General features: G+C 44.3%; 1 protein-coding gene across 5 annotated transcripts in view; it reads right to left on the bottom strand.

Moving 5' to 3' along the window:
• The window catches only part of COL11A2 (collagen type XI alpha 2 chain), a 139,019-nt gene that overhangs the window by 77,194 nt on the left and 36,066 nt on the right, over positions 1-25,759 (bottom strand). Inside the window, exons 2-13 of one of the 5 annotated variants that reach the window (XM_030197236.1) lie at positions 19,208-19,375; positions 18,169-18,379; positions 15,719-15,881; positions 14,926-15,057; positions 13,687-13,800; positions 12,606-12,872; positions 11,136-11,291; positions 9,227-9,409; positions 7,570-7,629; positions 3,683-3,724; positions 921-983; positions 529-603 (exon numbers count right to left, since the gene is read on the bottom strand). In XM_030197236.1, coding sequence (XP_030053096.1) covers positions 529-603; positions 921-983; positions 3,683-3,724; positions 7,570-7,629; positions 9,227-9,409; positions 11,136-11,291; positions 12,606-12,872; positions 13,687-13,800; positions 14,926-15,057; positions 15,719-15,881; positions 18,169-18,379; positions 19,208-19,375 — 1,634 coding nt within the window. The remainder of the gene's footprint in view (positions 1-528; positions 604-920; positions 984-3,682; positions 3,725-7,569; positions 7,630-9,226; positions 9,410-11,135; positions 11,292-12,605; positions 12,873-13,686; positions 13,801-14,925; positions 15,058-15,718; positions 15,882-18,168; positions 18,380-19,207; positions 19,376-25,759) is intronic. The other 4 variants (XM_030197238.1, XM_030197237.1, XM_030197239.1 and 1 more) reach the window with 4 other exon arrangements.

The following is a 25,759-nucleotide window of genomic DNA, read 5'->3' as shown; positions in this document are numbered from 1 at the left end:
TCTCACCAGTCTTATATAGGGGCATTATCACCTCCTTTTTCCTACTGGCCATTCCTCTCCATATGCATTTTTTCAAGGTCTAGGTATCACAAAAAGAGTCATGTCCACTAGTTCTAGATTCCCCAGGACTTTTATTATTTCCTGGATTAAATCCTATCCTCAGTAAGAGGTAGTGATTAGCTTTTCTGTTATCGGCTTCAAGAATACTGTCATAAACTCTTATGATTCCAGATTCTGTTAGCCACATTATAAATTTCCTGCAGAAGTCTAGTACTGGTTCCAGATTCCTAAGGTCCTATTAAATATTCTCTTCTCCCATGTTACTCCTTTTCATACCTCACGCCAAGAGTCCTGTTAGAAACTTTTTGGATACAACCACTGTCATTTTTAACCTCTTCTGTTCCAGCCCTGTTAGGTTCTGTGTTAACCCTTCCTATGCCACATTACCAAACCAGGCTCTCACCATCTTCAACACAAACTGTACAATTCACTGACTGTGTAAAGGTTCTGGAGGTTTCAGTAACTCACCGGGAGCATCATAGAGCTGCCGGATGGCCCAGGTAAGCCATCTGCACCTGGAAGACCTGGTCGGCCTGGAGGACCCTTGTGATAAGAGAAGATGTTAGATATATTCTACAGTACAATGTTCAGGTGAGATTCTTATATAGGAAATGAGGTTTTTCTATCAGAATAAGCAAATAGTGATGACACTATCACCTTTGCAGTGGTATGTGCCAAAAGAGGAAGGGGGTCAGGGATCGATGTGACCTTTCCCAATCTAAGTTCCTCTATATCCTGCCTTGCAGCTCAACTGTCTTCATCACAAGATACCTTCCAATATGCCTCTTCAGATAGTGATATGTATGCATTCCCTATAGCAGCCTTCTGGGCAGAGAGAAAACAGATGTTCTCAGACTCACCCTTTCACCAGGATCGCCAGCAGGTCCTGGAGCTCCCTGGGATCCGGAGGGACCGGGAAAACCCTAAAAATATGAAAAACATAAAAAAGACAGAAAGTAATGCAAATACAAAGACCATGATGGGCAATGCAACAGTAAAGGGCCCCCGATGGAGAAGAAAGTCTTCAGGATATGCACTGCCTCTTCTGCGTACACTTCTATTCCTTCTCTTTCTTTCTGTTTAATGTATAATGCATGTGTCTCTCTCCCATTCCTAGGCTCTCTGCTTATCTTTCCTCCATCTTCAGTCTGTCTCTCACACACTCTCTCTCTGCCTCCTTCTCCCTCACTCTGACAATGTTCCTCCACATCCACCTAAGGGCAAGATGCATTAAACTTTAACGACCCTTTAAGGAGGAAATTTTGAAATGGAGCATGCATTAAAGGCCATTTTCCGAGGACGCTAGCAGCTAACGAAAACAACGGAATGCAAACGAGTAACTACCATTGAAATGTGGGCGATTTGGAATGCATTAACCATACCGACGAGTGCACCGATTCATTTACCGTGAAATATTTTATGTCAGGTCAGAGCTATCGTTAAGGCCTGAGCTGTCATCTCCCCGCTTCCCCCTGCACCTTAAAATTTCAAGCTGGCATGTTGAAAAACAAAATAAACAACACAAACATGTGGCTCCCCGCTTCCCTCTGCAAACAATAGAAATGAAACGAAAACAAAATCAAAAAAGGACCGGGAGGGAGCAAGGGCGCTCTTCAGGAGCGTCCTGAATGGACGGCCTTGCCCCTGCCCCCCACCCCGAGGTCACCGCTGCTCCCCGCTTCTACATGTATTAAATAAAAAATAAAAACAAAAACCCAAAGTTTAGCAGCCCCGGTCCCCCTCCCTTCCTCTCTGTTTTTCTCCTTCTCTCACAGCTCCGCCTCCCGCCATCCTCCGCCCCATGCCCCGCCCCCATGAGCTCGTCACCGCCGCTCCCCCCCTCTACCGGACCCCCTCTCCGCTTTACCGGCCCGCGCAGCGCCTCTCACCTCTGTGTGAAGGCGCTGCATGGGCAAGAACAGCTGATCGGCGATCAGTGCTGCCTTCTCCGACGTCCCTCTGTTCTTCCTGGGCCCGCCCTTCTCTGACGTAACAGAGAACAGAGGGACGTCGGAGAAGGCAGCACTGATCACCGATCAGCTGTTCTTGCCCGTGCAGCGCCTTCACACAGAGGTGAGAGGCACTGCACGGGCCGGTAAAGCGGAGGGGGGGTCCGGTAGAGGGGGGGAGCGGCGGCGACGAGCTCAGGGGGGCGGGGCACAGGGGCAGAGGATGAAGGGAGGCGGAGCTGTGGGAGAAGGAGAAAAAAAGAGAGAGGAAGGGAGGGGGACCGGGGCTGCTAAACGTTGGGTTTTTGTTTTTATTTTTTATTTAATACATGCAGAAGCGGGGAGCAGCGGCAAGGGCGTCCATATAGGACGCTCCTGACGAGCGTCTTTGCCCCTTTTATTTTTAACGTGTTTTTTTTTGTTGTTTTGGGTTTTGACATTTGTGGCATGCGCAGAGCAGCCAGCATAATGCTTGGCTGCTCTGCGCATGCTTTATGGGCAGATTAACGACGTGGATTACACTTTCTGTAATGCATTCGACTTTCAAATACCGAACCGAACATGTGGGACTTCTGTTTTTAGTGCATTTTTCGTTTTTTCAACTTCAGTAAGGACTTTTACGTTTTTGATTTTTTTAACGTATGGTTGATGCATCTGGGCCTAAGTTGCTTACCTGTAATAGATGTTCTCTGAAGACAGCAGTTCAATAGTCACGTGACCTCACTCAGTGCTAAAAAAAGACATGAATTTTCCAGAGTCTTCTGGAAACTCGAAAAGCCTTTCATTGCACACATGCGTGGTAATTCCTGCAATGTGAAGTTCCAGCACCTTCCTTCATTTCCTTTGTCCTCCAAGTCTGTCAAAGAATTTTTCATCCTAAAGACCTGTCGATTGCAGAGAAGTGCTTTTCTTCCTTCATTTCTGACTTTTTTGAGATTGTCTGTTTTCTTGACATTTAAAAAAAAAGTTTTATTCTCTTTCACTCTGTTCTTATTGTGCCAGTCTGTGCTTTTTTTTTCCTTCAGTGCAGTAATGCCAACAAGTCACTCAGTCTATATTTTTCTTGTACAGTTTGGATTTTTCATCTTAAGTGAAAAATATCTTCGTATGATCCCATCTGGTTGGTTTTCCTAATCGGATCTGAGAAGCAAACCAGCAGCTTCAGTTCTATCCCTTGGGCAAACTGTAGATGTCCATCTAGAATAAGGCTACGACACTCCCAAGACACCTGGAAGATTCATGTCTCTTCAGGATCGAGCACTGTCACCAATGTTTCCACTAATCTGTGCGAGAGGCCTCTTAACTGTTGTCTAACTTCCTGAATCTGTTCCAGCTAAATCAGAGGCCCCTTTCTTAGTCTTCTGGGGCCTTGTGGCTCCTGTACAACGCAAACTGTGAGATAGCTGGCACTGCACTGGCCAGTGATGAGAGACCTCAGCCCAGGATAGTGGAAACGGTAATCACATAACCCATGCATGTCACTTGGTGAACCGCTTGTCTCCAAGGCCTGGTGTATGTTTCAAGACCTTGCGTCACTCTCTTTCAGCATGTTTGTAATGTCTCATGCTACACATCGAGATGTTTCAGGTATTAATCTGGCGTGTAGCTCTTCTCCACATTAGCATAAGCGTGAATACAGAAAAATCTTGGAAAGGAAAATGTAAGGTACTTACCGCTGGCCCTTCCCGGCCGGGGGGACCTTCTACCAGCATTCCCTGCAGAATATTTCAAAAAGATTAAAAACAGGAAAAGGAACAGCCAAGGGTTATAGACAGATGACCTGATTTTCAAAAGCACTTATCTGTATCGTGGCGGCCACTAGGGGGCAATTCTATTATAGGATGCCCACATTTACATGCCAGTGGAGTGCATAAGTGTACAGAATACTGTCACCTTGTGGATAAGTGTACACATTGCATGCATACATAGCAGCAAAACACATGGAGAGCAGTTCTATAAGTTGGCCCTTAAAGATAGGCGGTAATTGTGCACTTATGCACTTGACTGGCAATTAATCCCATATGTGCTAGGCACTATTCTATAACATAAGCACCAAAATCACAAAAGTATGGGTGGAGTAGGGGTTGGGTTGGGTTGGGTTGGAGATTAGTTTGATTGGAAAACATTGAACTGTATAGAATTTTGTTTGAATGTCTGTAATTTTTATTTATTTAGTTCAATAAAAATTGTTTAAACACAAGAGACATCTAGATCTAGACTGCTTAGTCAGGAGAGGCATGGTCCAGTCAGAGGGAAGTAAAAATCCAGAGCAGGAACAAGACAGAGAGGCCCAGAGCAGGAAGGAACAGCCCTTCAAGGTCAACCTCCACGAGTTATGGACAAAGAATCAGAAGAATGGCCAAGGTAGGAACGTTCTCAGTTGAACACTGTGAAATGCTAACCTCGTGGCTTGACAGGACATAAGCCTTTCCTGGTGAGTTTAATGCCAAACTTTAAATTAATGCTCGTGTGCACATGGTGTCCAACTGTAGCCTGGCAGGAGCTACTCCCTTATGTACTAGGAAAAGACCTTGGTGTATAATTGATGCCCAACCCAATTAAAGTATTTTGTTCTACAGAATACCAACGACAGAAATCACCAACGAAATCAAGCTCAGCTTGAACATCATGGACTCAAGGGCAAATGCATTTCAACTAAAACTCAATAAAGAAAAAACACAGTCTCATCCTCTCATCCCAAGCCAGCACGGACAACCCCACAAGTATCAACACCCCAGACTACACCCTCCCTATCTCAGACAGCCTGAAAATCCTCGGCGTTATAATAGACCGTGACTTAACTCTAGTGTTGAGAGCCAAGTGAAATCCACAACAAAGAAAATGTTCTACTCAATGTAGAAACTCAAACGTGTGAAACCATTCTTCCCCAGGGAAACATTTCTCAACCTGATACAATCAATGGTACTAAGCCACACAGACTACTGCAATGGAATTTATGCAGAATGCAAAGAACAAACTTTAAAGAAACTTCAGACCACCCAAAACACGGCAGCCAGGCTTATATTTGGAAAAATGCTATTTGAAAGCGCAAAACCCCTCCATGAAAAACTTCACTGGCTCCCAATCAAAGAACGCATTGCCTTCAAAATCTGTACCTTGGTTCACAAAATTATCTACGGTGAAGCCCCGAGATACATGACAGACCTCATTGACATACCAACCAGAAACACATCCAAATCAACACAAACATATCTAAATCTGCACTACCCAAGCTGCAAGGGACTTAAATACAAATCAACTTACGCATCCAGTTTTTCCTACATAAGCACACAACTGTGGAACGCATTACCAAAAGCCTTGAAAACAACGTACAACCACCTAAACTTCCGGAAATCACTAAAGATTAACCTGCTTAAAAAGGCATACCCCGCAGATCCAACTTAAATGCCTGATCTCTGCAACACAACAAAAGTAAAGCACGTAATGGACATAACGCAACTTTCCACTGACTGTTCCACATGACCTTTATCTTATCACATCCTCACTTTGTATTTGTTCACACCGGAGTCTACGAACACCTCTCCGGTACTATGTAAGCCACATTGAGCCTGCAAATAGGTGGGGAAATGTGGGATACAAATGTAACAAATAAATAAATTAATAAATAAAAAAAATGGTGGCGTAAGGACGTGTCATGAGCATGTCTCTGAGATATGCGCATAGCTGGTAGAATACTATAAGTTATGCACCCTCTAGGGCACAATTAGACATCAACATTTACAACTACCGTTGCCTAATACTAAGCGCACTGATGCCCAGTTACGCTAGTATTCTTGTTACAAAAAATCATTCTTCAATAGGCACGAAGCAAATGGCAAATCCTGGCACCAACTTCTAGAATCACCAACATAAGTGTTATCTGGAAGGACGTGTGTAAGTGGTACAGCAGTGGGGGCATCCACATGGGTGAACATGGGAAATGTCTGGGTGAGGCTGTCAATTACATGAGCAACTTACAGAATACAGTACATTCTTGTACATTTGGGCAGTATACTGCAGCCTCCTAAATATATAATGGAATCTAGTTACCCAGATGCCGTTATGGAATAAGGCTCTCAGAGTGCTGCATCAGGGCACCTACGAGAAAGCACCACTTATAGAATTAACCCCTATATAGATAAGTGCCCTATCCAGAAATTTTCAGTGGTATGATCCGGACAGTGCTGGGGCAAAGCACAAGCACTGCAACGAGCTCTGCAGGCATGTCGGTGATATGTACAACTATGTGGATTCATTCAGGCCACCCTTAATTGTGGATGAATATCATCGCTCTCCATAAAACCAGCACAGTCATCATTATATAATCAGTGCCAGATGGTGGCACCAAATATAGGGAATAGATATATAAATGCTGCAGCTGGTGTTTAAGAAAAATGTGACCAGGGCATTTGAGTATTGATCCAAGAGCATTCAAAGACTCTGTCTCCAGTGATATGTTACCATGATTTCACTGATGGCTCAGAAAATCTGGGCTGGTAGTTTCTTCCTGGTTCTTTGAGCTTCTAGCTAAATCAGAACCAGCCTCAATTGGGCTACAGCCTTCATTCACAATGTCCTTTATGTAATAGCCCCTCCCACTCTACTTCAGTTCAGCTGCTACAGCTAAGATCCTCAGCTAGGGACCAAACTGCCTTCTGGAACACTGAAATCGTGGGCCTCATATCCAACCACTAGATGTCACCATGATGACTGAGCCCCTCCCCCATACAGACTGTGAACACAGTCTCTGTAGCACTGCCAGCTCCGCTCCAGCTGACTGGGTGAATGGAACATCTGACCCAGGAATCAGACCAGGTGCTCTGCATGGCCAAACCACTGGGCTGACCCCAGTCTCAGCTTTCATAGCACTGGTATGAAACCCTTGAAAGTTACTGTGGTCATGGTTTTTGTAGCACTTGAGTGACACCTCCCAAAATGAATGTATATCTCATTTCCCTATCTGTAACACATCACACCAGAAGTCTAAGCGATTTCTGGGAAATGAAAGTGTGGTCCATGTTGGGGTGATCATTGACTCTTGGTAGGACTAATTCATTAACGAGTAGAGAAAGAGCAGGCTGTAGAGTATTTACTTGAACAATTGGGTTTGTCTTTTTTTCTCTCTTTTCCTTTCCATTTTGGATTTATATTTACTAAACTTATTTTAAGGTTGATAGATTAAATCGTGATTTCCATCTATGTAATTAGGTTTATTTTTTTCTTATGTATTTCTATTACAATTGCCATATTAATTCTGTAATGAATAATATATAATTAATAAAAGATAATTTAAAAAAAAAGAGAGAAAGAGCAGGTTAAGGTAGGAAAGTTGGGTTCAGGTATAGTGTGGATTTTTCACTGGAGAAGGACAGCCCAATTTATAGGTGGCACAGACTGTTGCTTGTGATGTATGGAGAGAAAGCTGGGGTTACTCAGAGGCCAGTCTGAACTATGAACACTATGCCAGCTTGTGTCTACCAAAGGAAGGGAATGAACTGTGGCCAGCAGCAAGGCTGATGTAATGTAACCAGCATAGAAACCCTTTCTGAAAATGACTTACCGGCTCAATGACGGCTGGATCCCCTTTTTCACCCTTCTGTCCTCTAACACCTCTGAAAGCCTGAGGATAACACACATATAACCACAAAGAGGGGGCTAGTCAATACATGATCTGACAGAGGAAATAGCATCCTGCTCATAGCTCCTGTCACGCCATTTTCCCTCCCTCTCAACACTGTCTGCAGCTGGAGCCAAAACAGAATGTGACTCTCCAGCGGTGAGCAACACTTCAGCTGCGCTTCTACCCACTAGGGGAAGGGGAAGCAAAAGATGAGCGGACAAGGTGCTTGATCTGCACTGTATCTGTTCCATGAAAGAGCAGAAAGCCTGGCCTCACCATGCTTCCATGATGCCTCCAGACCCTGATGGCTATGCTTGAAGCTTCACCATATGGAAACAGTTGTCTTGTTTTCTTCTGCAATACCAGCCCAAGATTGTTCAACTGCCTCCCCATCCTAGTGAATGTTAGCATGCTCTAGCCCTCAGAATATTTGGGGGAGGAAGCACAAGGCACATCTGCGTTTCTTCTTCACAATAAAGCTTTAGTACCCACTAAAGTAATAAAAAGCAACTAGAAGAATGATGACATCATCTGACAGGAAGTTGTCTATATTGCATAAACCTGAAAATTCTAAGACAAATCCCATTCTGTCATAATTTCATGATGACATCATTCATCCAAGAGGCCAACAGACTGCCAAACACAACTGCGGCACTTCCGATACACCACAGTATTTAGCACCGTTGTTGAAGTCTTGGAGCTTAATCACTATTTCAATAGTTAATGAGTGCATGATGCATCACAAAAGCGGATGATGAGGCCATCATAACACCCAAGAGGCCATTTAAATCAAATACCTCCTGGAATGTTGATGACATCATCTGCAAGGATACCATCACTGCAGTCACAGTGGCTCCACAGCAAGGTGGTGTCACTGATTCCAAGGTGAAAGCTTATGAAGGCCAAATGATCATGAGATAGCAGAGGACCATGTCAAAGCGCTCAGAGGTGATACGTCACACACAGACAAGATGCACTCTAGCTTGACATATGGAGCTCGGACATCCCTCCTTTCCTTTTCCCCTGCCCTTCCAGGAAAGACTTGGAGAAGAGATAACACAAAGGCCTAGTGCTGTCAACAGGAAGTGACATCTCCAGAAGGGAAGCAAACCAAAACACAACAGGTATCAGAAGAGAACATGGCCTCAAATAGAGGAGAGGAAAGTGAACGTGGACGAACGAAACACAGTGGATGACATAACAAGTAATGACTGCTTCACACAGAAGATGAGGTCACATCACAAGAAAGATGTATAAAATGTCACAAGATGGACAGGAAACAAGTATAATTATCAGATAAACATGATACCACACAAGAAGATTATATTACACAAAGAGATCATGACACTGATGGAAAGAGAATTTTCAGGCACATAAAAATGTAGAATGGCACGAAAGGATAGGACCTCATCCAGAAATCTAACCACGAAAAAGGAAAGACAACAGTCAAGGACATAGGATATAATGACTATCATCTCGTATTTATGATTTCTAAACCTTGTTGGGGGGTTCAGCAGGCCATATTTAAACTAGAACTGAAGACAGTTGTGCTCCTTGTTCCCCCAACCCACCCCCATCCTTCATGAAGACAACTTACACCTCCACTCTCAGGGGTCTCAGCAGAGAGGGCAGGACCCAAATCCACGTGTTCAGTGCCTTCATTATAGTCCTTATAGATGTACTGATAATCATGCCCAGCCGTGAGGGTCTCCTCTCCAGTGATATACTCCTCTGTGAACCCCTCATCACCTTTAACCACCGGAGGTGCAGTCAGCTCCTCCTTCCAGGAGAAGAGGAAAATGGCCAAACAGGAAGAAAGAGAAACAAAGCCATGACAAAGTTAATGAAGGCTCTGTACAGATTTACCATCATGATGTGTTGGGAGAGAGCAATGTAACCTGAAGAGGAAAGGTTATGATGCCCAGGGTGCTTACTCATCTATTTCTTGTTCAATTGATAGATAAATTGTTGAAGGGTCAAGAGAGATGGACTGAAAGTTGTTTTATTGTTTAGACAAATGGTGGAGTGAAAGGATGGGTGGCTGTGAGACAGATGGACATGCAAAAGAATGGAGAGATATTAAGGCAGCAGAATGAATCATTGAGCAGTGAATTAATGAAAAGGTGAGAGGTCATTGGAAGGATGGATTGACAGATGTGTGTGAGGGATGGTTGGCCAGAGAGATTCACTTGAGAATGGACAAATGAAGGGTTGGAGATAAATATGAAGATGAGTGTTCTGATGGGTGAACAAACATGAGAACAAACAGATTGACAGAAGAATACTTTGACAGCAAGAGAGAGTGATGGCAGCAAGGCTTGATGAGTGGGGAATGAATAAATGACTTCAGAGCAAAGGATGGCTTGTGAACGCCAAAGATTAATATGAAAATAAAGATTGATGATGGGTTGGTTAATCAATAAGAATTTTCGAATGATGACAGACAGACTCATAAGACCATAGAGGTCTACCACTGTCTCTATGTGACCTCAAGCCTTAGCCAATTCAACTACAAGATCAGCTGGTGACAAACTGAGCTGTGATGGCACTTTCTGGACAGTTATTATTGTAGGAGCTCAGGTTTGGTAGATAATGTTCTCCCATTAGATATCCTCAGTGACTATAACATCATTACAGAACTACAACTCCTTGTGTTCAGGAGAAAATCCCCATATCATAACAGCATTATGGAGAAGTACTTTCTAATAGGTCATGGGGGGGAAGTTGGAGAAGCCTACATAGGGCAGAGACAAGGCTTTGCCTCTTCTAACCTATGAAGAAAGCAGAGAGGGGATAAAAGATGGCTACCAAGTCTTTGACAATGGCAAGTGCATGCCTGAGGGGAGGGATGCTACCTTACTCAAGTCAACCTGAACAGCCAGCCTTGGCTTTGTATGCATGGAGGTATAATCTTATTTTTCTTCAAGAGATCCAAAGTACAATTCTGGGCATGCCATGAGGAATATTCAGGACTGTTTGTGTTGACCTGGGTGAAGTGGCAACCTTACCTTCATGGCTAATGAAGAGCATGAAGAAGATGAGGATGAGTGGAGATTGCAGTGTGGTGAAGGATGATAGAATAATGTTATAACAGGGCGTTTATGCCGAAAAGGCCCCTAAAGCAATATAATGTGACTTTATGAAATTACCCCAAGGAAAGCATAAGCACACATTCATGCTTATTCCAAGGCATGTATCCATGTATTTGATAAAATACATTCATAAATACCAATGGCACCCCTGGACTGCCCGTGTATATCGGTTAGAAGTAGGTGCTAAGTTTCTGTGTGCCAACGTTTACATGATTAAAATCCTGGTTAATTTCATAAAAGCCCATCTGAGTGCATAAAACACTATTCAACTCACTTAAATCCCCAAGAGGATAGTAGGTCTAAACACATCAATTGCTCCTATGGTCAGTTGAGGACAACCCTCCCCCCTTTTCCAGCAAGGTTCCATTCCTCCCATACCACCCTCTAGGGTTTCCCAGCTCACAATCAAGTTACCTCTGTGACAACCTGAGGGGCGGAAGGGTGGGAAGGTGGGACTTCCTGTGTCAGCTCTTCTCCCCAACCTCCATTCACTTCCTCCTCAGGAGCTGGTGCATATCGGGCTTCCTCCTCCACTGCTGGTGACCCCTCTGTGGGGACTAAGGCTAGGTCCTGAGCAGGGAGGTGGGAAAAGGCATGTGCAGGAAAAAGGGGTGGAGCCCAGCGAAAACAGCAAATCAGAGAATCAATGCAGGCATGAAAGAAATAAGAGACAAGCATTAGTATTCATTTCCAGTTTCACTCCCTCCGCACCGGTGAAGGAAAGCTGCAGTGGAGCCATGCAAAACTCATGGTGGATCCTTGTTATCTTCCGAGTACCTCAGGAGGAATGATAACAGATCGCCCATGAAACATCCCCTATGGGGGGAAGGGGGAAGGACCCTTTCCCTTGTATAGGAGCAGCACATTCAGGAATGAATTTCTGGAAAAGGAAACAAAAGGCACCTTGCTCTCTGTATCTGACAACAAGGCTTGAATTCATTTAATTTTTCTGTTCCCATATTTACTTTCATTTGGGGGGGTAAAGGGACTAGATCATCCAGAACCTTTCATATAGGCCTAAGGTCAACAGGGAGGGAGGAAGATCGGTGGAGTGGTGAAAGGAACGCTCTATGACCAAGGAGAGATCATGGGATGAGTGTTCAGGATACCCATCTGTTACTACTTCTCTGTGTGACCTGGAGGGAAAGAGGAGTTACTTTATCTTCCCGTGCCACACTTCTAATCCCCAGCTCTGTTACTTTATCTCCCTGGGCCATAGTTCTAATCACCGGCTCTGTCACTGACTCTCTGTGGCACCTGGGTGCATAGGGTGGGTTACTTTATCTCCCTGTGCCACAGTTCTAATCCCCCCTCCTGCTAGTATCTATGTGTTATCGGGAGGGGAGAAGGGAATGGGGAGTTTACTTTCCCAGTGTCTTGGAGCCCCAGTTGAAAACATGATGTTCATATTAATTCAGTTCTCAATGTACATTAATAACATTCTTTTTTTTTTGGGTGGGGGGGGGCAGAATGGGATCTAAGATCTTGATTTAGATCTGAGATATTTCTCCAGTTTTGGATCTCTGGGAAAGGTCTTTAGTAAAATCTATCAGAGACATTGTCAATTTGACCAAACACAATAGAATCCATATTTTCTGACTATGTATCATATAGGCAGAGGCATTCAGCGGAAAAGTTCAATTGCTGAATTAAAGGGAGGGGTTTAGATCAGGTCAGATTTACTCTTGGACTTGCCCAGACAGATAAGAGAGAGGTCAGTGTTTTGTTTCACTTTGGAATGGATCCATTCTATAGAATGTGTGCATAGTGGAAAGAGGATGGGAGAGTGGATGAGCAGGATGGAGGGAGAGAGCACCTCCTCCTGTCATCTCAGTGTATGGCAGATCTCATGAGCTAGATCTGCATACACTGTTCTTGCTCTACCTGCTGGTAGCCGTTGGTTTGCTTCCTCTGCATGCTGCCAGAGCTGGCGGAGGCCTTCTTGGGCTGAGTCTTGCCCAGTGTGGTTTTGGTGGTGGGGATGTAGCGCTTGGCTGGCGTCCTAGCCGTGGCCACAGCCTGGGGATTGCCGGCCTTGACAGCTTTGCTTTTGCCGTTGCCCTTGGTGTTGGCCTTGACGGCAGCAGGTGGAGACTTGGGTTTCGGCTTGGCAGGCTCCTTGTGGGTTTTGGCACCACTGGCTTTGGATTTCTGGCAGCGCATGGTGGAAACGCAATGGAGAAACGGGGACCACAGATACACACAAAAATGAGATGAGAAAACAAAAAACACAAGTGTGAAGACAATGGATGGTGATGGATGAACAACAGGAAGGAAGCGAGGCATGACATTGTGTCCAGCAGTCCAAGCACAGGCCTACATTAATGCTTTCTTATCTGGCCACTGATCAAATGAAGAGCTACCCACCTAAGCCTCCATGCAGATCTCAGCCCACCCCCTTCTCTCATCCTTGACCTAGAAACATAGAAACATGACAGCAGATAAGAGCCAAACGGCCCATCCAGTCTGCCCATCCACAGCAACCACTATCTCTTCTTTTCCCTAAGAGATCCCACATGCCCATCCCTGCTTTCTTAAATTCATGGACAGTCCTCATCTCTACCAGGTCCACCGGGAGGCAATTCCACACATTCACCACCCTTTCCGTGACTGGAAGAAGACCTGACCTCAAAGAGATGAGACTGAAGTAGAGAAAAAGGTCGATAGGGTCTTGATCAAGGATCATAACTTTTCTCTGACAGTGTCCCAAACTATGACTGTGAAAAACATATTCTCAGGTCTTGCTTCAGGCCCTGTTACCCCCCTCTGATAAGCATTAATCTACAGCTGTGTTTGGGAGTGCTGCTCGCCAGCTCCTCAGAATGAGATGATGTGAGGACGAAGTGACCAACTTGAGGCATGAGGTGGAAAAAGGTGAACACCAGGTATTGACAATAAACTGATACACAGACAGAGAGGCCTTGGATGTCCACCTCTCATCCTGCCACTGCTGACAGGATTTTACCTGCTTGGTCAAGACTCCCTCGGAGGTCTGCATGGCTGTGGCTACCGTCCCTCCCTCCTTATTGTCATAATAGTAAGAATAGTCATAGTAATATTCCAGCTGTTCCTCAGTGTACTGACAAGAAGGCAGCAGAAATACAAGGACAAGGGGGGGAAAGAAAACAGAAAAGCAAAGACAGTCACTCCTAAACAGACCGGATGATCAAGGTAGTGAGCAGTGAGAATCCCAGCTAGGATTCTCCTCATATCCCTTCCAAACTCTCTCCATTCCCATCCCTCCTCCTACTCCCTACTGTCCTTCTTCTTCCCCTCACACATCATTATCCAGTGTCTCCTCCATTCCCTTCCCTGCCTTTCCCATCCCTCCTCCTCTCCTCACACATCATTATCCAGGGTCTCCTCTGTATGTTCTCCATGCTTCCATCCCCTTCCCTGCCTCTCCCATCCCTCCTCCTCCTCCCTCCTGCCCTTCATCCTCCTCTCACACATTATTATCCAGTGTCTCCTCTGTATCTCCTCCATGCTCCCTCCATCCTCTTCCCTGCTTGTTCCATCCCGCCCTCCACCTCTCTCCCCTTCCCCTTCATCCTTCGGTCAAGCATCATTATACAATGTTTTCCCATATCCCCCTCAGCTGGAGTGGCAGCACCTTGTGCATGGAGGTCATCACACATACTCAGATGGAGTGGACATACTCTGACCCTGAAAGGTGAGTTCGGCAGTGAGAATTCATCACAATTTGTGAACAAGAAAAACATTTACTACAGCCAGAAATGACTGTAAACAATTGTCCAAGGCAGGGAGGAAGAATAAATCAAGGGTGAATAGGGAAGGGGAAAAGGTTCGAGCGTATCTAGAATAGACCTCAGGAGTACAGGCTGCTGAGCATCCAAGAGAGATTGCTGGGGATCTTGGAGGATAGTTGAGCATGCGGGAGAAAAACCATCGGGCTTTTAGGCGGGGGAGAGACTGCTGAGTAAAAGATCACAGAGGGAGAGATCACAAAGCATCCAGGAGAATCAGAGGGGCGCAAGGCAGGAAACAGAGAGGGAGATCACCAAATATCCAGGAAAGAAATGGTAAAAAGCGTGTTGGATATCTAAGAGAAGAAAGAAGCTATGGAGGCAACAAGAGGCTATGCAGGAAAGGGAGGGGTGAGACTACAGAGGTCAGAAACTCACCCCATCCCCATGGAAAGAGGGAAGAGAGAGGAGTGAGAATAAGGAGGTAAGATACTTACATCGTCCTTGCGGTTGGGGTCCTGGGCCTGAGGGGTATCTCGGAGAGGAGTATCACAATCTGGGCTGTAATGTTCACAATAATCATACGCAGCCTGAGCATTGGATGAGATTAGGAGCTGCTGGATATCACCCTGAGGGGAAAGGAGAATGTGGAATAACACCAATTTCCCCTCAAAGTCTTTACAGGGTGCTTGACTCTTCTGCACATAGTTTTTGCAAGTGAGTCCTCTGCTGTTTATATATTTACACCTGTTGATATTTATACCCCCCCCCCCCCCCCGCAATGCTGCCACCTACTTCTGCTTCCACTGGGGACAGGAGCTCTGTCTTTGTCTTTCATTCTCTTCTCAACTTCCATCTAGAGAGTTGCAAAGGGACAAATTTCACCCATCCCTGTCCATCCCCAACAGAATCTAATCCATACCCGCCCATACCCGCTAATATCCATTCCATCTCCACCCATCCCCACAAGATGGAAACCTGTCTCTCACCTCAAAGACATCCTTGTTCTAGAGGTGGAAAGCTGTCTCTCACCTGGAAGATCACCTCATTCTAGAGATGGAAAGCTGTCTCTCCCCTGAAAAACCTCCTCGTTCTAGAGATAGAAAGCTGTCTCTCACCTGAAAGACCTCCTCATTCTAGAGATGGAAAGCTGTCTCTCACCTGGAAGATCACCTCATTCCAGAGATGGAAAGCTGTCTCTCCCCTGAAAGACCTCCTCGTTCTAGAGATAGAAAGCTGTCTCTCACCTGAAAGACCTCCTCATTCTAGAGATGGAAAGCTGTCTCTCACCTGGAAGACCTCCTCATCCAGAATGCGTTTTCCAAAGATGGTGATCCCTTTGGTGCTGATCACGGCATTGTTGCTACGTAACAGGGGCTTGGTGACTTTCTTCTTACAGTCCAGGATCAGGGTGACCTTCTTCTTCTGTACACTGATAGCAATCCGGTGCCACCTGAGGAGAGAGCGCATCAGGACATGAGAGAGAAAGGCAAGGGCACAGCAGAGAGATATAAACTCCATTATATACATTGCAATACTCGTCCTTCCCTACACCCCTTCCCGTGCACTCCGCTCCATGGATAAATCCTTCTTATCTGTTCCCTTCTCCACTACTGCCAACTCTAGACTTCGCGCCTTCTGTCTCGCTGCACCCTATGCCTGGAATAAACTTCCTGAACCCCTACGTCTTGCCCCATCCTTGGCCACCTTTAAATCTAGACTGAAAGCCCACCTCTTTAACATTGCTTTTGACTCGTAACCACTTGTAACCACTCGCCTCCACCTACCCTCCTCTCCTCCTTCCTGTACACATTAATTGATTTAATTTGCTTGCTTTATTTTTTGTCTATTAGATTGTAAGCTCTTTGAGCAGGGACTGTCTTTCTTCTATGTTTGTGCAATGCTGCGTACACCTTGTAGCACTATAGAAATGCTAAATAGTAGTAGTAGTAGTAGTAATAGATAGATGTCCATATTCAAAAGATTAATGCAGTAAACTCAGTTTTTAAGTCATAAATCTAACTGGTTGAAAACAATTATTCTCACCCTCCTCCCTGTCAAATCTATGCAGACAGAATTGCAATGTGCTAAAATGTCATTGATTAAAGAAGAGGCCAGGTCACAATGTTACTGGGGAAGGATTTTCAACCATACATAAGAACATAAGAATAGCCATACTGGGTCAGACCAATGGTCCATCTAGCCCAGTATCCTGCTTCCAACAGTGGCCAAGCCAGGTCACAAGTACCTGGCAGAAACCCAATTAGAAGCAACATTCCATTCAGAATCTCAAACAGTGGTAAGATTCCATGCAGAACCTCAAAGAGTAGCAGCATTCCATTCAGAATCTCGAAGAGTAACAAGATTCCATGCAAAAACCCAATAGTAGCAACATTCCATGCTACCAATCCCAGGGCAAGCAGTGGCTTCCCCCATGTTCATCTCAATAACAGACTATGGACTTTCCTCCAGGAACCTGTCCAAACCTTTTTAAATCTCAGATATGCAAACCACTTTTACCACATCCTCCAGCAATGAGTTCTAGAGCTTAACTATTCACTGAATGAAAAAATATTTCCTCCTATTTGTTTTAAAAGTATTTCTATGTAACTTCATTGAGTGTACCCTAGTCTTTGTACTTTTTGAAAGAGTAAAAAATTGATTCACTTCTACTCGTTCTACACCACTCAGGATTTTATAGACCTCAATCATATCCCCCCTCAGCTATCTCTTTACCGAGCTGAAGAACCTTAATGAGAGGAGTTTCATCCCCTTTATCATTTTGGTTAATACATCTGGTTAACGTGATTGTTAGAGCTACCCAGCAAAATTTCTGGTGATAACTCTGCCTGCAGATGTTTTAACCATATAGGGGGCAGTTTAGGGGCTGCCCAAATTTGGACGCCAGAAATCTGAGCACTAAGCCCATGTTCTATAATGGGAAATGTACACGCCAAAGCCATTATTTAATATTAGCGAAAGTCGAAAACGACGTGCCTTAATCTAGGTGCGACCACATTTGTCTGCTCTGCAGCAGGCATAAACATTAGTGCCTACATGAAAGTGCGCAAGAATAGTCAGAACGCCATGTCCTTCCCACGTGAATACCCCATTTGCAGATGTACGATAGAAATTTACGCACACCTTTGATTAGAACAGGAACATGTCACGCGCATAACGGCAAATTAGGGCCAATTATTGATAGGTAATGCCAATTAAGTAATTACATTACACATGTCAATGGTTCTATTGTACAGGTAACTGTGAGCACCATCTTTAGAATGAGAGGGATAAAGTATATAATATGTAAGCCGCATTGAACCTGCTATGAGTGGGAAAGCGCGGGGTACAAATGTAAGAAAAAAAAAAAGAGCCGCACACTTAACTGGCTAAGAGCGGCTGAACATCTCGACAAAGTTAACAGTTTAACGTTAGCCCTGGTTCCTCCTGCCGCTGCTGAATAACAACTTCCCAGTCAGTGAGAAATATAGAGAGAGACACAGCTAATAACAGCCAGGATGAGAGGGAGAGATGGCTAATAACAGCCAGGACGAGACAGGTAATAACAGTGAGTATGAGAGGAAGAGACAGGTATTAACAGCCTGGATGAGAGGGAGAGACAAATAATAACAGCGAGTATGACAGAGAGAGACAGGGAACAGTGAATATGAGAGGGAGAGACAGGTAATAACAGCAAGTACGAGAGGGAGAGACAGACACAGAGTCCCTGCATTACTAACTTGCCATCGGCGAGGTTTATTCCCCTGAAGAGTGGATAGTCCTCGGGAGCAGGTTTCCCTGTCTGGTCCTCATACAGGAAGATGGGGGAGCGTCCCAGCTCGACACCAAGCTGCTGCATCCCGTGCTCATTATAGAGAGACAGGAGGAAGGTTTGAATGCCAGCCTTTGCCTTCACCAAGGTCATGATGGAGAAGTCCTCTGGGAATTTACCTGTGCCAGAAAAAAAAATGGACATGTTTTAGGTTCTTAAAAAGATGGAGGCGGAAGGGACCTCAAGAGGTTCAGTGAAACAAAATCCTAAAATCTCCCAACTGAATAAACCACAGACACTCCTGTATGAGACCTTTAGACCCTCAGGGGTCGATATTCAAAGCGATTTAACTGGCAGGAGAGGCTTGTGCCTGGTTGAATCGCCTGTGCAAGCTATCTGGGGATATCAGCGGCACTTAACTAGATAAGTTAACTGGACAAATTGAAAATTTGACAGCATAAAACACAGTCCAGTCTTTCTTCCAGTTCCACCCATTGAGCCCAGCATCCTGTCCACGACAGCGGCCAATCCAGGCCAAGGGCACCTGGCAAGCATCCCAAACGTACAAACATTCTATACATGTTATTCTTGGAATTGTGGATTTTTCTCAAGTCCATTTAGTAGTGGTTTATGGACGTGTCCTGTAGGAAACCGTCTAACCCCTTTTTAAACTCTGCTAAGCTAACCGCCTTCACCACGTTCTTCGGCAATGAATTCAAGAGTTTCATTATGCGTTGGGTGAAGAAATATTTTCTCCAATTTGTTTTAAATTTACTACACTGTAGTTTCATCACATGCCCCCTACTCCTAGTATATTTGGAAAGTGTGAACAGACGCTTCACATCCACCTGTTCCACTCCACTCATTATTTTATATACCTCTATCATGTCTTCCCTCAGCCGTCTCTTCTCCAAGCCATCATCTACCATGTTACCCCTCTGTTTTAAATAAAACACCAGCCCAGTGAACCCATCCCCCAAGGTCATCTCTACAGTGCTGCCAGATACCTGAGAAGATTTGCTTGCTGGGGGCGCTGATCTGTGCTGTCCTGGATATCCGATAGGCAACATCAGCACCTGCTCCAGCTCGTCTGCTGGGGCAGAACCCTGTCACCTTTTTCACTCCTTCAGGTTGCATGTGTAACTGTAGCACCTTCAGGACATCCACGGGTTCAGCTGTGGGGGTAAGAAGAAGAGAACGGGTGAGGAAGGGGCAACGTACATCTCATCTAGACAGAGAGAGAGAGAGAGACATACTCAGAGAAACAAAACAGACATAGGAAGGTTCTAGGATCAGAGATGTTTGAACACTTCACTGCTGGCTGTAATGTACAGAAAGATTCAATAAAGTAGCAAGTTTCATCCACTGAAAATTGCACAAACGTTGCAGTTCCAGAAAAAAACACTGGGATCACAACCCTCTGAAAACTGGAGAATGAAGAGGTTGGGACATTCCTATTCCAGCTGATAAAAAAGCTCAATGGGAAAATACTGGACATTGTGTTACAGGAGAAAACCACAAGAATGGCGTTGATAATAGAAGTGCCAGTGGCAGAGACCATTGCTCAAAGATACAGAAATATTTCCCATTAGCTTGGGTGTCATAGGTCTGATTAAAATCAATTTCCAAGCACATCTTGATAAAGTTGCTTAGATGTATTACATATTATGAATCCAGAAGGAAACTCTCTGGCATAAGCGTGAAACCCCCTCCTCCAAAATCTACACTGGCTACCAATTAAAGCTTGCATAACCTTCAAAATCTGCTCTACCTTACTCAGAATTAACTATGGCCTTGCACCTAAATATTTTATTTATTTATTTAGATGTTGCTCATACCTTTTTCAGTAGTAGCTCAAGGTGAGTTACATTCAGGTACTCTGGATATTTCTCTGTCCCAGGAGGGCTCACAGTCAAAGTTTGTACCTGAGGCAACAGAGGGTTAAGTGAGTTGCCCAAGATCACAAGGAGCAGCAGTGGGATTTGAACCGGACACCTCTGGATTGCAAGACCAGTGCTCTAACCACTAGGCCACTTCTCCACTAGTAGCAACATTCCATGTAGAATCTCAAATAGTAGCAACAGAATCTCCACTAGTAGCAACATTCCAGAATCTCAAATAGTAGCAACATTCTATGTTCCACTGCATTAACCACTAGGCTACTCCTCCACTAGCAACATTCCATGTAGAAGCCTGCCCTTGTAGATCAGCAACGCGGCCGTGCAGGCTTTTGTTTCTGTGAGTCTGATGTCAGACTCACAGAAACAGAAGCCTGCGCGGCCACGTTGCTGATCTGCAAGGGCAGGCTTCTACATGGAATGTTGCTAGTGGAATAGCAACATTCTATGTAGAATCTCAAATAGTAGCAACAGAATCTAAAACTGTTATTTATTGATTTAGATTTTGCTCACACCTTTTTCAGTAGTAGCTCAAGGTGAGTTACATTCAGGTACTCTGGATACGTCTCTCTGTCCCAGGAGGGCTCACTAAGTTTGTACCTGAGGTAATGGAAGGTTAAGTGACTTGCCCAAGATCACAAGGAGCAGCAGCGGGATTTGAACTGGCCACCTCTATACGACCAACTGATCTCACTGAACTACCAACAAGAAACATGATAGAAACAGCTAGATCATACTTAACCCTCAACTATCCCAAATGCAAAGGATTGAAATACAAATCTGCCTCCTCCACCAGCTTCTCTTTCATAGGTACCCAACTGTGGAACTCGCTGCCAAAGGACCTGAAACTCAAGAGTAACTACCTCAACTTCAGGAAACACCTAAAAACACACCTGTTTAAGAAGTTCTTCCCCACCAGCTCTAATTTCATACTACCGAAACTTGCCAACGTGAACCCCAGAATTGGAAACAACGAAGCATGCATCGCTTTCACAAACTTCTATCCATTCCTCCACAATACCTGTAAACGCAGTCTACGTTTTGACTAACCATTTGTATGAGAACTAAACATCAATAATTTTGAAACACTGTAACAGTTCCCCTTGTAACATGGAAGGCACATTGAACCTACCAATGGGTGGGAAAATGTGGGATACAATGCAATAAATAAATAAATAAATAATGCAGGAACTACAGCGAGTATTAGCAGTAACATTGAGAGACAGATACTACTCCACATACTCTGGCTTAGGACTAAGGTTCGTTCCTGTCATGGTATGTGCAAAGCAGAATCCTCGTAAGTGGTGAACTCAGTAGATCCCACGGGGTGTCAAATGAAAGTAAAAAAGGTGGGAGTGTGAGCCAGGCGGCCCAAAGACTGGAACCGTTTATTAATTCTACAACAAATGATAATAAAACAATTATACATTGAAAATGGCTCGACACAACGTTGTGTTTCAGCCAGATGGCCTACATCAGGAGTCTCATTACTGAGGTAAGCAGTGAATCGAGATTATCGATGATTATGATAAAAGAATCTCAGTGTACGAGAAAAATCTGCAGACATAATCTTTAAAAGGTCTTGAAAAAGACCGTTCTCTGAGTGATCCTTCTGCCACTGCGCGCTGCACAGTTAATAAACGGTGTATATTTTAATTTTACTTTGGTTCCAGTCTTTGGGCCGCCTGGCTCACACTCCCACCTTTTTTATTTTCGTGTGCAAAGCAGACCCATTTGGAGTCACTGCCCCGAGAACACAGATCACCAAGTACCAAGAAAATGTGGTGGAAAGATACAGAAAAGTTTCATTTTGTAATAGGTGTCACTGACACGGTTAAAAAGGACATCCAAGCACTCCTTGATTCATCACCTGTATATGGTGGAAGCTTCCTTTGGCACAATGCAAGTATTAAGTAAACGCTAGCAGTAAATCTGAAAGGCTGAGATCTTACAAACATCGGCTGATTTGCTGCCGGGCTGAGACTTTTTGCTTCTCTGCCTGTCACTCCTGCACTTGTGGGGTGAGCAGGGAGGTGACATTATAAACAATTTTAGGTATGGGAGCTGCAATAGCCTGACTGGATACTAATTACAAAAGAAAGCATGAACAGTGGGAAGGCAATGTTTAAGCTACAGGTGAGAAGCTTTTTTTAAATTAGACCTGCATCTTAGACTTTTTAACTTTCAGTTTTACCATAACCCATGGTGGCTACCAGGACAATAGCATCTGACTTATTTTTCAGCAGTGCTGTGATTGCCTTAGCTATTACAACTTGTATTTGTAATACATTGAATAGAAATGAAGCAAAACATCCTTGTAATACATTGAAAGTGAAACGGATTCTCTCCTATTCTGTAACTAAATATTTTTATTTTTAAACATTGCAAATTATAGCTTATGCATTCTCAACCTCTCACTTTCCACTGCGACTGTCCCTGCTGCCTTTAAACATGCTGTGGTCACACCTCTCCTTAAGAAGCCTTCACTCGACCCTACTTGTCCTTCTAATTACCGACCCATCTCCCTCCTTCCTTTTCTCTCCAAATTACTTGAGCGTGCTGTTCACCGCCGCTGCCTTGATTTTCTCTCCTCACATGCTATTCTTGACCCACTACAATCTGGTTTTCACCCTCTCCACTCAACCGAAACTGCGCTTACTAAAGTCTCCAATGACCTATTACTGGCTAAATCCAGAGGTCAATATTCCATCCTCATTCTTCTTGATCTTTCCGCTGCTTTTGACACTGTCGATCACAGCATACTTCTTGATACCCTGTCCTCACTTGGATTCCAGGGCTCTGTCCTTTCCTGGTTCTCTTCCTACCTCTCCCTCCGCACCTTTAGTGTTCACTCTGGTGGATCCTCTTCTACTTCTATCCCTCTGCCTGTCGGCGTACCTCAGGGTTCTGTTCTTGGTCCCCTCCTCTTTTCTATCTACACTTCTTCCCTTGGTTCATTAATCTCATCCCATGGCTTTTCCTACCATCTCTATGCTGATGACTCCCAAATCTACCTTTCTACCCCTGATATCTCACCTTGCATCCAAACCAAAGTTTCAGCGTGCTTGTCTGACATTGCTGTCTGGATGTCTCAACGCCACCTGAAATTAAATATGACCAAAACCAAGCTTCTCATTTTCCCCCCCCAAAACCCACCTCCCCGCTCCCCCCGTTTTCTATTTCTGTTGATGGCTCTCTCATTCTCCCTGTCTCCTCAGCTCGAAACCTTGGGGTCATCTTTGACTCTTCTCTCTCCTTCTCTGCTCATATCCAGCAGATTGCCAAGACCTGTCATTTCTTTCTTTACAACATCCGTAAAATCCGCCCCTTTCTTTCCGAGCACTCTACCAAAACCCTCATCCACACCCTTGTCACCTCTCATTTAGACTACTGCAATCTGCTTCTTGCTGGCCTCCCACTTAGTCACCTCTCCCCTCTCCAGTCGGTTCAAAACTCTGCTGCCCGTCTCGTCTTCCGCCAGGGTCGCTTTACTCATACTACCCCTCTCCTCAAGACCCTTCACTGGCTCCCTATCCGTTTTCACATCCTGTTCAAACTTCTTCTACTAACTTATAAATGTACTCACTCTGCTGCTCCCCAGTATCTCTCCACACTCGTCCTTCCCTACACCCCTTCCCGTGCACTCCGCTCCATGGATAAATCCTTCTTATCTGTTCCCTTCTCCACTACTGCCAACTCCAGACTTCGCGCCTTCTGTCTCGCTGCACCCTACGCCTGGAATAAACTTCCTGAGCCCCTACGTCTTGCCCCATCCTTGGCCACCTTTAAATCTAGACTGAAAGCCCACCTCTTTAACATTGCTTTTGACTCGTAACCACTTGTAACCACTCGCCTCCACCTACCCTCCTCTCTTCCTTCCCGTTCACATTAATTGATTTGATTTGCTTACTTTATTTATTTTTTGTCTATTAGATTGTAAGCTCTTTGAGCAGGGACTGTCTTTCTTCTATGTTTGTGCAGCGCTGCGTACACCTTGTAGCGCTATAGAAATGCTAAATAGTAGTAGTAGTAGTAGTGAAGGTCTCCATATATCATATCTGTTTAACACTGCAAAATGCTTGGGGTGATGGTGGGTATTTTAAAACGTTATGTCCTCAAGGCATGCACAGCACTCTTCCTAGGAACCTTCATTCAATATGCAGTACCGTGCAGCAGAAAGAGAAAGGCAGTTACTCTTTTAGTGTGCAAAATACAAAGAGATTGAATCCAAGGAACTGAGCTCCTCAGTGGTAGGGTCAGTCAGTGTCTATGTGTGCTCAGAGGGAGAAGTTTAAGTTGCATCTGCCTGAGTTGCAATACACTGAAGAGCTGAGACAGAGAACAAGACCACACATCAGTTGGGACAAGGGTCTCAGGAGGAGGAATTAGGGTATTGGGAAACTGGGCATGTGCATTGGGCCCAAACATTTAGGGGGGGGACGTGTCACATGTACTCAAAATTCAGGAGGCTCAGATTGCCAACTGCCTGAAATTTTTTTCAGGGATTATAAAAATATATCAACTGTTTGTCTCAAAGCCAGAACGATGGTTAAGTGTGTGGATCAGGGTTGCCAGGTGGAAAAATTTTTTCCCACCCAATCCAGCCTAAAAACAGTTTGAAACAATCATGAATATTAAACTTCAAAATTAGTATGAGCGATAAGAAATAAAGAATTAGATATTGTGAAAGTCCAGTGTACATCTTGTTAGTTGACAGGGTGCGTTATTATGGTATGCTTTCTTGAATAAATTGGTCTTCAATAATTTACAGAAATTAATTATGTCGTGGGTTGTTTTTATGGTTTTTGGTAGTTCATTCCAGATTTGCGTGGCTATGTAGAAGAAACTAGATGCATATGTTAGTTTATATTTTAGTCCTTTGCAGTTGGGATAATGTAGATTCAGGAACATACATGAGCTAGTAGAGTTCCTGGTTGGTAGGTCTATGAGGCCTGACATATATCCCGGAGTTTCACCATGTATGATCTTATGAACCAGGGTACAAACCTTGAATGCAATGCGTTCTTTTAATGGAAGCCAGTGTAATTTTTCTCTTAAGGGTCTGGCGTTTTCATATTTCATTTTGCCAAATATGAGTCTGGCTGCCGTGTTTTGTGCAGTCTGAAGTCTTTTAATAATTTGTTCTTTGCACCCGGCATAGATAGCATTACAATAGTCTAGTTGGCATAGGACCAGTAATTGTACCAATCTGCAGAATGTTTCTCTTGGGAAAAAAGGTTTTATTCTTTTGAGTTTCCACATTGAGCGAAACATTTTCTTCATTGTGTTTTTCGCATGGTTCTCTAATGTAAGGTTTCGATCGATTGTAACTCCTAGAATTTTCAGACTTTCTGAGACAGCAAGGGTAAAGTTTGGGATATTTAAATGAGTGGGCTTGTATTTGTTATGTTGCGATGAGAGAATGAGACATTGTGTTTTGTCTGCATTGAGTTTCAGTTGAAAAGCATCCACCCATGAGTTCATAATATGAAAGCTGTCATTGATTTCTTTAGTAATTTCTGCCAGGTCATGTTTAAATGGGATGTAGATCGTGACATCATCTGCGTAAATAAAAGGATTAAGGCCTTGGTTGGACAATGTCTTGGCTAATGGTGTCATCATGAGATTAAAGAGGGTCGGCAAGAGTGGTGATCCTTGAGG

Source organism: Microcaecilia unicolor, chromosome 3 (genome assembly GCF_901765095.1).
Source record: "Microcaecilia unicolor chromosome 3, aMicUni1.1, whole genome shotgun sequence".
NCBI classification, from domain to species: Eukaryota; Metazoa; Chordata; class Amphibia; order Gymnophiona; family Siphonopidae; genus Microcaecilia; species Microcaecilia unicolor.
This window is presented reverse-complemented; position numbering and strand designations above follow the sequence as displayed.